Source organism: Vanacampus margaritifer, chromosome 3 (assembly GCF_051991255.1).
Source record: "Vanacampus margaritifer isolate UIUO_Vmar chromosome 3, RoL_Vmar_1.0, whole genome shotgun sequence".
Lineage (NCBI taxonomy): Eukaryota > Metazoa > Chordata > Actinopteri > Syngnathiformes > Syngnathidae > Vanacampus > Vanacampus margaritifer.
This window is the reverse complement of record NC_135434.1, coordinates 5,709,454-5,721,770: the sequence shown is the minus strand read 5'-3', so window position 1 is coordinate 5,721,770 and position 12,317 is coordinate 5,709,454. Positions and strand designations below refer to the sequence as shown.

General features: G+C 38.8%; 1 protein-coding gene across 10 annotated transcripts in view; it reads left to right on the top strand.

Annotated features, from left to right (window-relative positions):
• Nucleotides 1-2,444, top strand: part of ela3l (elastase 3 like) — a 138,851-nt gene extending 136,407 nt beyond the window's left edge. For all 10 annotated transcript variants that reach the window (XM_077560396.1, XM_077560395.1, XM_077560394.1 and 7 more), the window contains 4 exons: nt 582-718; nt 930-1,075; nt 2,158-2,310; nt 2,392-2,444. In XM_077560396.1, coding sequence (XP_077416522.1) covers nt 582-718; nt 930-1,075; nt 2,158-2,310; nt 2,392-2,409 — 454 coding nt within the window. In that variant the 3' untranslated portion in view covers nt 2,410-2,444. The remainder of the gene's footprint in view (nt 1-581; nt 719-929; nt 1,076-2,157; nt 2,311-2,391) is intronic.
• Nucleotides 2,445-12,317: the final 9,873 nt, after the last annotated feature.

Here is a 12,317-nt window from a genome sequence, read left to right as displayed (position 1 = left end):
AAGGGTTGAGAAACAAACTCAAGCCCTTCAGCTTGGGAGACTCTCACTCTACCACCTGAGCGACGCCACTCCTACTGTTTGCTAATATCCAAAAGGAGACCAAAAACATTATTTTCACTCGCGATATGCTAACACACAGTAGGAGCGGCATGGCTCAGGGAGTAGATTGGCTGTTGTGGGTTCGTTCTTCAACCCTGAGCGACTTTTAAATATATATATTTTTTTTTAATAAACAAGTAGAATTTAGTCAAAATCTCTCTTTGCAAAATTTACTTATTTCTGAGTGAAAAATCTTTAATAGTTTTTTTTTCATGGGATTGACAAATTCTCTCATACAAAGTAAAAATACTTTGAGGAAAATTTATTCTGAATATTTTTACTCTCTTTCAAGTCTGTTTAGAGTGGGACCAAATAAACTCTGTTTAGAGTGAAACTTACTGTGTACTTTAAACTCAAGCTTGCCTCCTATTTAACCATGCTAGTATTATTCTGAGCACAACTTTACTCTGCCGGTGTCTGCTTCCAAATGTGCCTGCAGTCCAAACAATGAACTTCCCTCTGTGTGTGTGTGTGTGGCGCAGAAACGACATCGCCATGATCAAGCTGTCTGAGCCGGTGACTTTGAGCGACCAGGTTCAGTTGGCGTGCATCCCCCCTGCTGACACCCTGCTGACCAACCTCTACCCCTGCTTCATCACTGGATGGGGCAGACTGTACAGTAAGCATGTTTGGGTTCTGTCTTACAGCTGATGTTTGGATTGACGAGCGGCGGGATCCCAGGGAAGCCTCCAGAGCTGCGATGAAAGTATTAGATCCTGGCAAAATCCTTTTAATGCTCCTAAAATGAACATTTGCGATTGCCTGTGGAAGCCGCTGGCAGCGGCCCGTGCGTGCGGTCGCTCACGCGGAGTGTGTGATGTGTGTTCTAGCCGGAGGCCCCATTGCTGATAAGCTGCAGCAGGCTTTGATGCCGGTGGCTGACCACCCCACTTGCTCGCAGCCTGACTGGTGGGGCATCGCTGTCAGGACCACCATGGTGTGTGCCGGTGGGGATGGAATCGTGGCTGGATGCAATGTGAGTAGGTCTATGGAATGCTCCAAACTTTTCTTTGAAATTCTTTGACTTTCATTTGTTAAACACACTGAAATCAATCAAGCAAGCAATTATTTATTGTTTATATTTTCTAGTTATTTTTGAAAAACTTCTACATAACAGCTTTTTAATAACTCATTCATTGCCATTGACGTCAAAAATTAATTTGAACGATTTCTATTAGTTTAACATTTTTTCCACTTTTGTTAACAAGAGTATGAAAACCTAAAAAAAAAAAAAAACATTTAAACAGATACAAAATTTGTGATTAATCGAGAGTTAATTAGTGAAGTCATGCGATTAATTACGAAAAATTGTAATCGCCTGCGCCCCTCATTTTTAGTATTTTTTTTTTTTAATAATCTTTTTTTTTTTAGAGAAAAAGAAAATATAAAAAATGAGGGACGTCAAGCGATTACATTTTTTAATCATAATTAATCTCATGACTTCAATAGTTAACTCACGATTAATCACAAATTTTATATCTGCTCTAAATGTACAATCGAAAAAAATCTAGGTTTTCATACTCTTGTTAACAAAAGTGGGAAAAAAATGTTAAACTAAAAGAAATAGTTAAAATGAATTTTTGACGTCTATAGCCGTCAATGGCAGTGAATGAGTTAAAGGTGATAAGGCAAATAGTTTAGCATTGTCAAGATTTTGGGGTGGCGTCAGCCCTGTATCCCACTCAACTAGATACACTCCTGCATCTCCACATTCAGAACCAAAACAAGAGCAAACTGTCGTAAGTTGACCATTTTTAAATACATGGGACATTGTAATAGCAGAAAGCGGAAGAAGCAATGATAATAATAATAATAATAATGATGATGATAATAATCATCATAAATAGTTTATTTGTATCTTTGCTTATCTCGAAAAGCTCTACATTATATAAACCAATTTATTTATATGCTTTTGACACTCTCGCATTTATTTCATACATTTTTTATTTCTAGTGAGTGATTCTTTTTTGTCCTGAACCTTGTTTTACCTGCAAGGTCATCCCTCGTCAGTGTGTTCGTAACTAGCAGCAGAATAAAACATGATGTCTCGCTTGTCAGGGAGACTCGGGAGGCCCTCTGAATTGTAAGAACATGGAGGGCGCCTGGGAGGTGCACGGCATCGCCAGTTTCGTTTCCGGCTTGGGCTGCAACTACGAGAAGAAGCCCACCGTCTTCACCCGCGTGTCCGCCTTCAACGACTGGATTGATGAGGTACAAGCCCCACAAATACAATTTTGCTTCATGTACGTTTTGCTTTGTTTTAATGCAGCTGTTTAAATGTTTGTCTTTTAGGTTATGATGAACAACTAAGGATCATGAAGTGTCAATAAATCAACTCATCTCTCTGCGTTGGTCTTGTGTGATGATGTCATATTGAGAGCGTGACGCATGAAGTAGGGGAAACCGGGGCTAGTTGTATCACGGGTAAGTTGTCACATTGTCATTTTTCTCTCCACCAGAGGGTGCAACGAAAAAGTGGAAAACTAGTTTTCTTTGTATAAATGGTCAGGGGTCTGTTTTAAGCTAACTTTAAATGAGAGCAAGTATTAGCCAACATGGTAGTTTGGGGCAACTTGTCTCAGTCATTTTGGGGTTTGTTGTCACATATGCAAAGAATGGGCCAATGAAAAATGCACCTCTGGAAACTCAGTTTACGTATGCCAGAAATACCCTTCAAATGATGAGTCTGAAAAGTGAGGAAATTAGTTTTCTAGGTTTTGTTTAATTGTTTAAAAACAGATTTTCCATTTGTTGATGGAGCTACAGCATGCCCACATGTCAGGACTGGTTTAAGTTTCATGATGAACCGAAAAGCTTTTTTATTTTTTATTTTAATTCAATTTAATCTAAAATTTCCAGTTTAAAGGAAGCAAAACTTGCATTTGAGGCTGAGAGCTATGACCAGCAGTTCCTAAGGACTTTAATCTATTTCATAATATTTTATGTTAGTTTGCCCAATGACTATAGTACATTTTCAAGATTAATGACAATTTCTCTAGCTGTAAAAAAAAATAAAAATTAAAAAAAAAACAGAGGAAGAAGGGGATAATTTTGTCATTGTTTTATTTTATTAGTTGCAAAATCCAGTGTGACATCTTACCTCATATAGTGTGACAATTTACTCATTGGTGGCGCAACATCTCACATGTCCACTCCCTTTGGTCTTTCATCTGTAACGCATTTTGTTTATATATGATGTATTGATTCCAAGAACTAGATAAAAGTATAAAAAGTGATACAACTACCCCCGGTCTCCCCCAACTGAGGTGTGTTTAGGTCATTTTTGGGAGTGCTGAAGCACCTCTAGAGTTTTGGAAGTCAAAATATGTGTCCAATGAGATTTTTTTTTTCATGTAAAATATGTGCCTTTGCTCAATAGCCCTCGGGAAATACTGCCATACAGTAAGCAAGTGACTGGAGTAAAGATCGAAGAACAATGTCAGCAATTATCCAGCAGGTGTCCTCACACGCTCATGTTGTAAAATTGGGCTTCTTTCTCACTGCGTATGACGAGCCGAAGTGAACAAATGAGAGACAGCCAACAAACAGATGTGACATGCTGAAAATAGCTCCCCCAAAACAGGCTTGCTACAATAACATCAGAGAATGGCGTCAGCTTTTTTATGAAACGGACCCTCGGTATAAAATATGAGACTAATATCCCTCCATGGCCTGTCTTTATGAAAACCATAATGCTCAGCTGGGGAATCCGCCCTCATATTCTGGTGATAACAAAGAATGAAGAGGGTGACAATGGCAAAGCTGAGATGAACACTTCTCTGGTTTATGTGCCTGACTGTAATGAGAGAGCGCTGTGTGTGAGAGTCGTGGTCTGAAATAATAATATTGATGACAAAATGAAATAGTCTCCTGCCCGGCACATTCAATTGGTCACATTTGCAGGACATTTTGACAGGGGAATTGACGACGAGGGCACGAGAGGTTGAAAGAGCAAGATATGAGAATTAATTAAAATGTGTGCACGGGTGTGTGTCTGCGTGTGTGTGTGTGTGTGAGAGAGAGAGAGAAAGTAGAGCAAGATGTCTAAAAGTTTGGATCTTTTAAAGTAAGCTAAAATGCAAAAAAAAAAAAAAAGCCAAAACGTACAGTGATATTTTATTGATTATTAACTAATTTGGTACAAACTGCAATTGAGTGGGCAGCACGGTGGAATAGTGGTTATCAAGTCTGCCTCACTGTTAGGAGGTCTGGATGACACCCATTCAGAAACGATCAAACACGAGGGGGTGTGGACAGAAACTTTTTCTTGATAGTGCGCGTATATAGAAAATAAATATGTATAGTGAAGTACCAATTCCCATACTAGCTAAGCAAAGTTATCTTGCTCCTCTAAAATTTTTGTGTAATATGTGGAATTGAAATACTAGCATTTGATTGTTTTCAAATTAATTACTGTAAATACTTTAAACAGCAAATCCAAATTAGTTTTTTTTTTTTCATACGGAACTTTCTCACTTTATATCTGAAAGGTTGGTGGCCTCGAAAGAATGCCTTTGTCTCTTTGAATTTATGTCGTGGTACCCCAGTTGACACACACAAAGGAATTAGGACAGGGAACCATGCTGTTGTGCTGCATAACAACTAGAAAAAAAATAGGGAGGGAACATGTCTAAGAGAGGGGCTTAAAGGGGACGTCATATTTTTTATTTTTTAATTAGGCCCGTCAGGCGATTCAAATTTTTAATTGTAATTATCACATGACTTCAATAGTTAACTCACGATTAATCACAAATTTTATATCTGTTCTAAATTTACAATATTTTTTTTCCTAGGTTTTCATACTCTTGTTAGCTAAAGTGGAAAAAAAATCTTAAACTAATAGAAATAGTTTAACTGAATTTTTGACATTGAAGGAATATTTTGATTACTATATTAAGTGTAATCTTTGCGTGTCCAAATAATTGTATTCAGGATCTGATGAAGAAGGTTCCTTGCAAGGATTTATTTAGAAGCTTCTAAAGACACAGTCAGGACACCCACATCTGAATGCAATGTCGGGCCCCCAAGTGTGTAACAGTCTACAGAACATCCACTCATTTATAACCAAAAGATAAAAGGTTCCTCTTCCCCTCCTAAGTTGATTAAAGGACAGACATGTCGACTCCTAGTGAACAAATGTGTGATGTTATTACTAAGCAGACGTTTACATACAGACATGTTGATTCCAGGTTAAACAAAGGTGTAATGTTATTAATAAACAGACATTTACATACAGTTCCCCTTCTTGACTGGGGGAACAAATGCAATCAGGATCTGACCCCAGACTTTTAGTCTCTAATGACAAAAGACTCTGATAACATCAGGCACATTCTATCTTCAATAGCTTTGGGGGTACGAAGATCAATAAGAGTTCACAAAATCACCATCCCACTGTATTCTTTTAAATACTCATGATTATATCACATCTATATGCCTATAAGTAAATTCAAAAACAGTAAAACCACAAATTGAAAATATTAAATGTCTTCAACGTCTATAGCCGTCAATGGCAGTGAACGAGTTAATATTCTATTCAAGCGCCTGCCGTTGTTCATTTGTTAGATGCTTGATTATTGAGTCATAATTCACACTCATATTACACATGGTACATTTGCAGGCCACTTAAAATGATGGGGCGGGCCGGATGTGGCCCTCGGGCCTTGAGTTTGACACCTGTGAGGGATGGATAACTACTTGAGGCCGGCATCTCTTTAGAAAGGATTAAAAAAAAAAAAAAATAGATTATAGGAGATTATTGACATTTTTGCGTCTTGTAGTTCACGCCTGTGGACTTTCACGAAGGTGTGAGGAGTAAAGCACTTGATGGGATGTTCCAAGAGTGTCTTTTCTATTAACAGCTCAGTGGGGAGCAGAATAAGCGGCAGAGAGGGAGGAGGGAGGGTGGGAGGGTGCGAGTGTGTAGTGGGGGAGGGACCGTTCACTGATGCACGTCCCCACTATGTAGTGACAGCACTATCTCAGCCCGCCGCCCGGCAGCCTGTCAACATTTACTGCGAAGCGACTGGGACACCTCCGGGGCTGACCGCCGGCGTGCCGGCTCATCGAGCGCGCACCCACCAGGGCCCGAGTTCACTTTTGGTGACCTACTTTCACCCCGCCAAGACTTTCTCACTCTCATGTAGGAGTGGACTCGCGGCGCGGACCTCTCCTGGCTACGCGTCCATGCTTTGCAGGAGGACACCAAACAAAAAGGAAAAGAAGAGCCAGCAAAGTATTTCTGGACAATAATGAAGTAAGTTTCCTGAAGAAGAAAAAAATGCTGCATTGTTGAATTTGGATGTTTTGGAAAATATTTCCGGTGTAGCATGAGAAGGTAGAAAAGCCACTGATGTCTTTTTAATAATATTTTCACTTTTACTTTTACTGCGCGACTTTAGTCCTTTCTAGTTTTATTGTTATGAATGATTTTTTTTTGTCATTTTCAAACATTTACAGTGTACGCAATGAAACAGGCCCTCGATCAATATCGACGTACTAATAACAAAAAAACGACCCAACACAATACATAGCCACTGTTTTTTCAGTTAACAAACTGACAAATGTTTCTTTCAATGGTCATTATAGATTTGCTAAAACAACAAATCCAAATCCGGTTCAAAAGAGAAAAACAGTTTTACATATTGTCCGCCGGTGGCGTGTGGGAATTCAATTCACGCTTTTGTTTACGCAACAACAAACTGATGTCATCACTTTGTCTGTTATCTACAAAGTGCTCTTTAATGAAAGCAGGTCAGACATTTGCATGTGAGTTGCATGCATGCAGGTAGTTTGTCACATGAGATGAAGTCGTCTCGCTGTGCAGCCGAGATGCATTATGCAAAAGTTCGCCTGATTAGCATGGCCGGCGCGAGCGGCGCACGTTGCACGCCATGCGCATTCGTACAAAGAGGGCATTCTCGGCCGTTGCTAATGTTTGCATTCATTTGCATTCGATTATCGGCCTATGTGGGCCCAATCGCAAAAAGTGGGTGTGTAAAAGTGGAACAAGAACGCACATGAGATCTCCTCACTGTGTGTTGTCAGTTTTCGGACCTAAAAAGATTGTTGGAGAGTTATTGAGTAACAGATGGACGGTTGCGGTCCATATTGACTGGCGCCTCATGCACGTGTGTAATAATCGACATGTTTGTAGACTGCTGACTTTTGGACTTGAAACCATTTATAAAGGCACTCGTTGAAATAAGTTGGAGGAAAAAAATACAATGATTTGGGTTTTTACTTTTTTTTAGTTTTAAAAAACAATCTGAATCAGATTCATTGCTCAAGTACGTAAAAACACACAAGGAATTTGTCTTCGCGGTCACAACCGGTCCGAGAAACACGAAAAATAACAATGGCCAAATGTGCGTTTGAGGACAGGAAGCTGCTGCCTGGCGCAACATCTTTCTTGGATGGAACAAAATGAAAAATGAGGAAGGAGGAGGGGTGAACAAGGCTGGATCTTTGCTCCTTTGAAGGGGAGCACAGTATGGATCTGGAAAAAAAAAAATCTTCACATTGCAATAGCAAAGACATACATACAACATTAAAATACATAAATACATAACAATATTAATAATAACATGATAATAATGTGATTAAAGGTAATTTGAGCAAATGTGTTATTTCAAACGTGTGTATATCAAGCTGGTAGGCCTTTGCATTAATCAGTAGAAGTGACCCCTGACCTCTGATCTAATAGCAGCTCTTGCCGAATCAATCTTGGGTCAATTTGACCAACTTTGTGTTGTTTCATGCAAAACAAACCAGAACGTTGGGTCAAAATGACCCAAATTAGGGGACCGGTCCAATTTTTCACCCAAACTGGCTTGATTTTGACCTATTAAGAGTGTACCCAGCGAGACTGGAACAGGGTCAACTATACTGTAATTTCTACTTTGACAATATCATAAATGAAAGGAAAAAAACAAAGGCAGAAAAAGCTTGCCGCATCGAGGTAGTCAAGAGGTCCCGAGTTTGAATCTTGGCCTCCTATGTGAAGTTAGCTTGTCCTTGTCCCACATTCCAAAGGACACGCATGTTAGTTTTAGGAACCCTAAATTGAATCAACTGGCGACCAGTCCAGTCTAGGCTGTCCTGTGCTTTGCGCCCAAAATCAGCTAATGAGGGCAAACGCTAATGAAAATAGATGGAGGGGTGGATTTCTCTGCATGATCTCCCTCTTTTAGAGAAAGGAATACCTGTACAATCCGGGACAAGGCCTCATTAGAAATGCATTCGGCACGTGTGTGTGTGTGTGTCTGTCCGTTTGGTTTCTATCTTAAAGAAACAGACACATGACCTGATGATGTAACCTGATAACATTCTCACAACGCTCTGCGACTAAAACATTTCAACTGTGTTAAATGTTTTTTTTTAGCATCCTCACCTATAAATATATATATCATATTACAGAATGTAAACATGAACTAAATGGCCTTCATTATTATTTTACTGATTCCATTCCACAGCCACATTTTATACATTAAAAATGCATAGCTTAATTTTTTTTTTAAATACGGTTCCTCAATGTACTGTAGCTAGAGAGACATAATTTATATATATATATATTTTTATTTATTTATTTTTTTTTTTTTTTACTTTTTTACAGCTCCATGTCAATACTTAAAAAAAACTTTAGAAAACAAACAACAAAAACTTGTAAGCCATGTATTTGCCAGTCCCTCTCATGAAAAAGTACCCTGAGAAAGTTTCCAGCTCTTCGCAAATCATTTTTATGCACCGACGTTGACACAAAAGATGCCGTTGTGTGGTTTCTAGCACTCACAAATGGATTCAAGTCGAGCGTCGGTTGGGATGAGAGCACATTGGCCGTGTGACCAACTTGGCTGACACCAAGTAGTCTTTACCGAGCGGATCTTTCTTGTGGACTCAGCAGATCCACGTGACGGGCTAACCGGGGCCAGACACGTTTGTGTGTGTGTGTGTGTGTGTGTGTGTGTGTGTGTGCACGGGCCTGGAAATGAAAGGCATTGTGTTTTTCTTTCAGGCTCTCAATGATGCGGCACAGGAAGTGAATTTTGTGGAAGCGTCCACTGAGCTCTTCTCTCGCCGCTCCGGCTATGGAGCACGACGTGAGGGCGGGGCTGTCGGCGTGGGCCATCGCCGCCATCGTCTGCAACTCGGCGGCGGGCGTCCTCATCCTCATCCTCTTCGTCATCCTCTACAAGGCCTGCCAGGTGCCATCCAAACCGCCGCCCGTCTTCACGTCGGAACCGGCCAAGACCAAGCAGAAGAAACCGCAGCACGAGTATCTTCTGGCGGCCTGATCGGGACAAAAGTGAGCTCGTCTTTTTCACAAACGAGTGGAGTTCGTCTCTTCTGTGCAGGATCTTTGTGTGCAAAGAGTCGACAACAAGCTGGCCCGATCCTCTTATCTGTGCAGCGCGTCTCTGGGACTGTCCATCTGTCAGTCTGTTGTGATCCTCACTCACTCTGAGAGGGGTCCAACAAACACGAGGGGGCACGCCAAGTATGGTGGCGTTGTTGGATGCGAGGGGAAAATGCGCAGCTAATGATGGTGACAGAGAAATTGCACAGGGGTGAGAAACGTTTTATTTATTTTTTTAGAAAGAGAGGAGTTCAGCTCATGTTTCCGCTGCTCAAACTCCTCAGTGATGAATTGTAGTAACAAATATGACTTCCTTTTAACTTTTTCGCTGCCATTGACGGCTATAGACGTAAAAAATTAATTTAAACTATTTATATTAGTTTAACATTTTTTCCCACTTTTGTTAACGTGAGTATGAAAACCTAGAATTTTTTGTTGTTGTATTACAACAGATATAACATTTGTGATTAATCGTGAGTTAACTAGTGAAGTCATGCGATTAATAACGATAAAAAAAAATTAATCGCCTGACGCCCCTAATTTTTAATAATCTTTTCTTAAAAAATATATATATTTAAAAAAGAAATCATTTAAGAAAAAATTATTACAAATTAGCGTCAGGCGATTATTTTTTTAATCGTAATTAATCGCATGACTTTACTAGTTAACTCACGATTAATCACAAATGTTATATCTGTTCTAAATCTACCCAAAAAAAAATCCTAGGTTTTCATACTCTTGTTAACAAAAGTGGAAAAAATGTTAAACTAATAGAAATAGTTCAAATGAATTTTCGACGTCTATAGCCCGTCAATGGCAATGAATGAGTTAATGTGCCTTTCTTTAATCGCTGCCCTTTTTTCAATGTACTGGTAATAATAGACTGAGCAAAGCAATAAGTTGTTTTATTGTGGATTAATGAAGAAAAGCTGTCATATTCATTTATAACCAACGCTCATTAAACTAGAATGTTTTCATGAGAAATCAGTTGGAAATTGTATGTAAAGTTTAGCAGCTTATGACTAATATTTTCACTGTAAAAGACGCCATTAAATGGCCGCAAAACATTCCATAAACATGGTGGACATGTTAAAAGATTTAGTTGAAGCTTTTTTTTTTCATGAGGGAGAAATAAAGCATTTCAAAGCAAGCCATGTTGTTTTTGCGTTTTCTTAACATGAAACTAATCATCATCAAAAGCATTTCAAAAGTTCTTGCTGTCATTTATATCTAACAAGGCAAATTTCAGAATTCAATTTCAATTTAAAGGATGGATTTGAATTTGAATTGATTCCACCCCACAGGATGTTGAATTTGATTGACAGGAAGTGGATCTGAATTCAAAGCAATTCAGAGAAACTCATTCTCATCACTTAACAGTGAGAATGAGAATTATCTAGTGTGCTTCAAACAAAAAGTCCAAAATGTTTGGGCAGCCATTTTAAAGACAAAAACAAGGAACATCAAACAATTTCAACATATTTATAATTGTAATGATCTGTTTCAGCTGAGGAGGCTTTTAATGCCAATACAAAGATTTTTTTTAATTTTTCCCTTTTTTTTCCCATTTAATTATTTTTTTTATGAAAACCTAGAATTTTTTTAATTGTACATTTATAACAGATATAAAATTATCATACGATTAATTACGATTAAACGCCCCTTATTTTTTTTTTATCTTTTTTTTTAATTAGGCCCGTCTGGCGATTAATTTTTTTTTAAATTATAATTATCACAAGACTTCACTAGTTAACTAACGATTAATCACAAATTTTATATCTGTTCTAAATTTACAATAATTTTTTTTCTAGGTTTTCATACTCTTGTTAGCAAAAGTGGGGGGAAAAAAAGTTAAACTAATAGAAATAGTTTAAATGAATTTTTGACGTCTATAGCCGTCAATGGCAGTGAATGAGTTAAATATGACTTAAAACATTCCCATGGTATGAATTTGGTCAAGTGCATATTCCAAATATCAAACGTTTTGTCTCATCCACACTGTTTGTGTTATATGCTGAACATTTTCAAATTATTTTTGAGCATTTTTATTAGCTATTTATTATATTTTTTATATATATTTTATTTTGACACTATAGTTATTTTTTATTATTTTTTTATTATTATTATTATTATCAACTGAATGCAGACAAAATGACAAAAATGGACGTAGTGTTTTTCACACAGCGGCGACGATTTATTATCATGGCTCCAACATCTGGAATTCAAATTATGTACTTCCTGTTCGGAAACGGCACGCAACATGTTGAACCCAAGTGTGACACGCATCCTGCTAATAGTCAGCTAAACTCTTTAGAATCACATTATCTTTGCTAAAATGCCTGACTTTTTTACGACTGCTGCCATGTTCAACTGTAAATGGGACTAAAATGTCAGTCATGTGTTTGTCTATGTGACTGTTGTTTACAAACCAAAATGTTTTGCTTATCACATTCAAACCAGATCTGCAGCTGATTTCTTTTTTTCTGTCCCTGCTGACTCCTTGCCCTCCGTTCGGCCTCCCCCACTGCCTTGAAACTGGACCAGCGCCAGCCGTTTGCAAACGGGCCGGCGCAGTCGGACTGACTCGCTGATGCGCTTCAAAGCGGCCCGCGTGACTGTGAAGGTCGGCACGTTGTGACTCTGAACCGCTGCGCTGATCTTGATAAACGCTGATTGATTCCTTACAGTGAGAAAAAGAAAGCGTTTATGATTCAGTCCGGTGCCGCACCAACGGAAGGAAATTATAAATGAGCTTCGGTCTCTTCCGATGCTCCAGTGCGCTGTAATCCTTCCACCTTGGGAGCGAGCTATGCAGCTTGGGCGATGTTTATGGCAACTCGAGATGAGGCGTTTGCCATTAGTCACC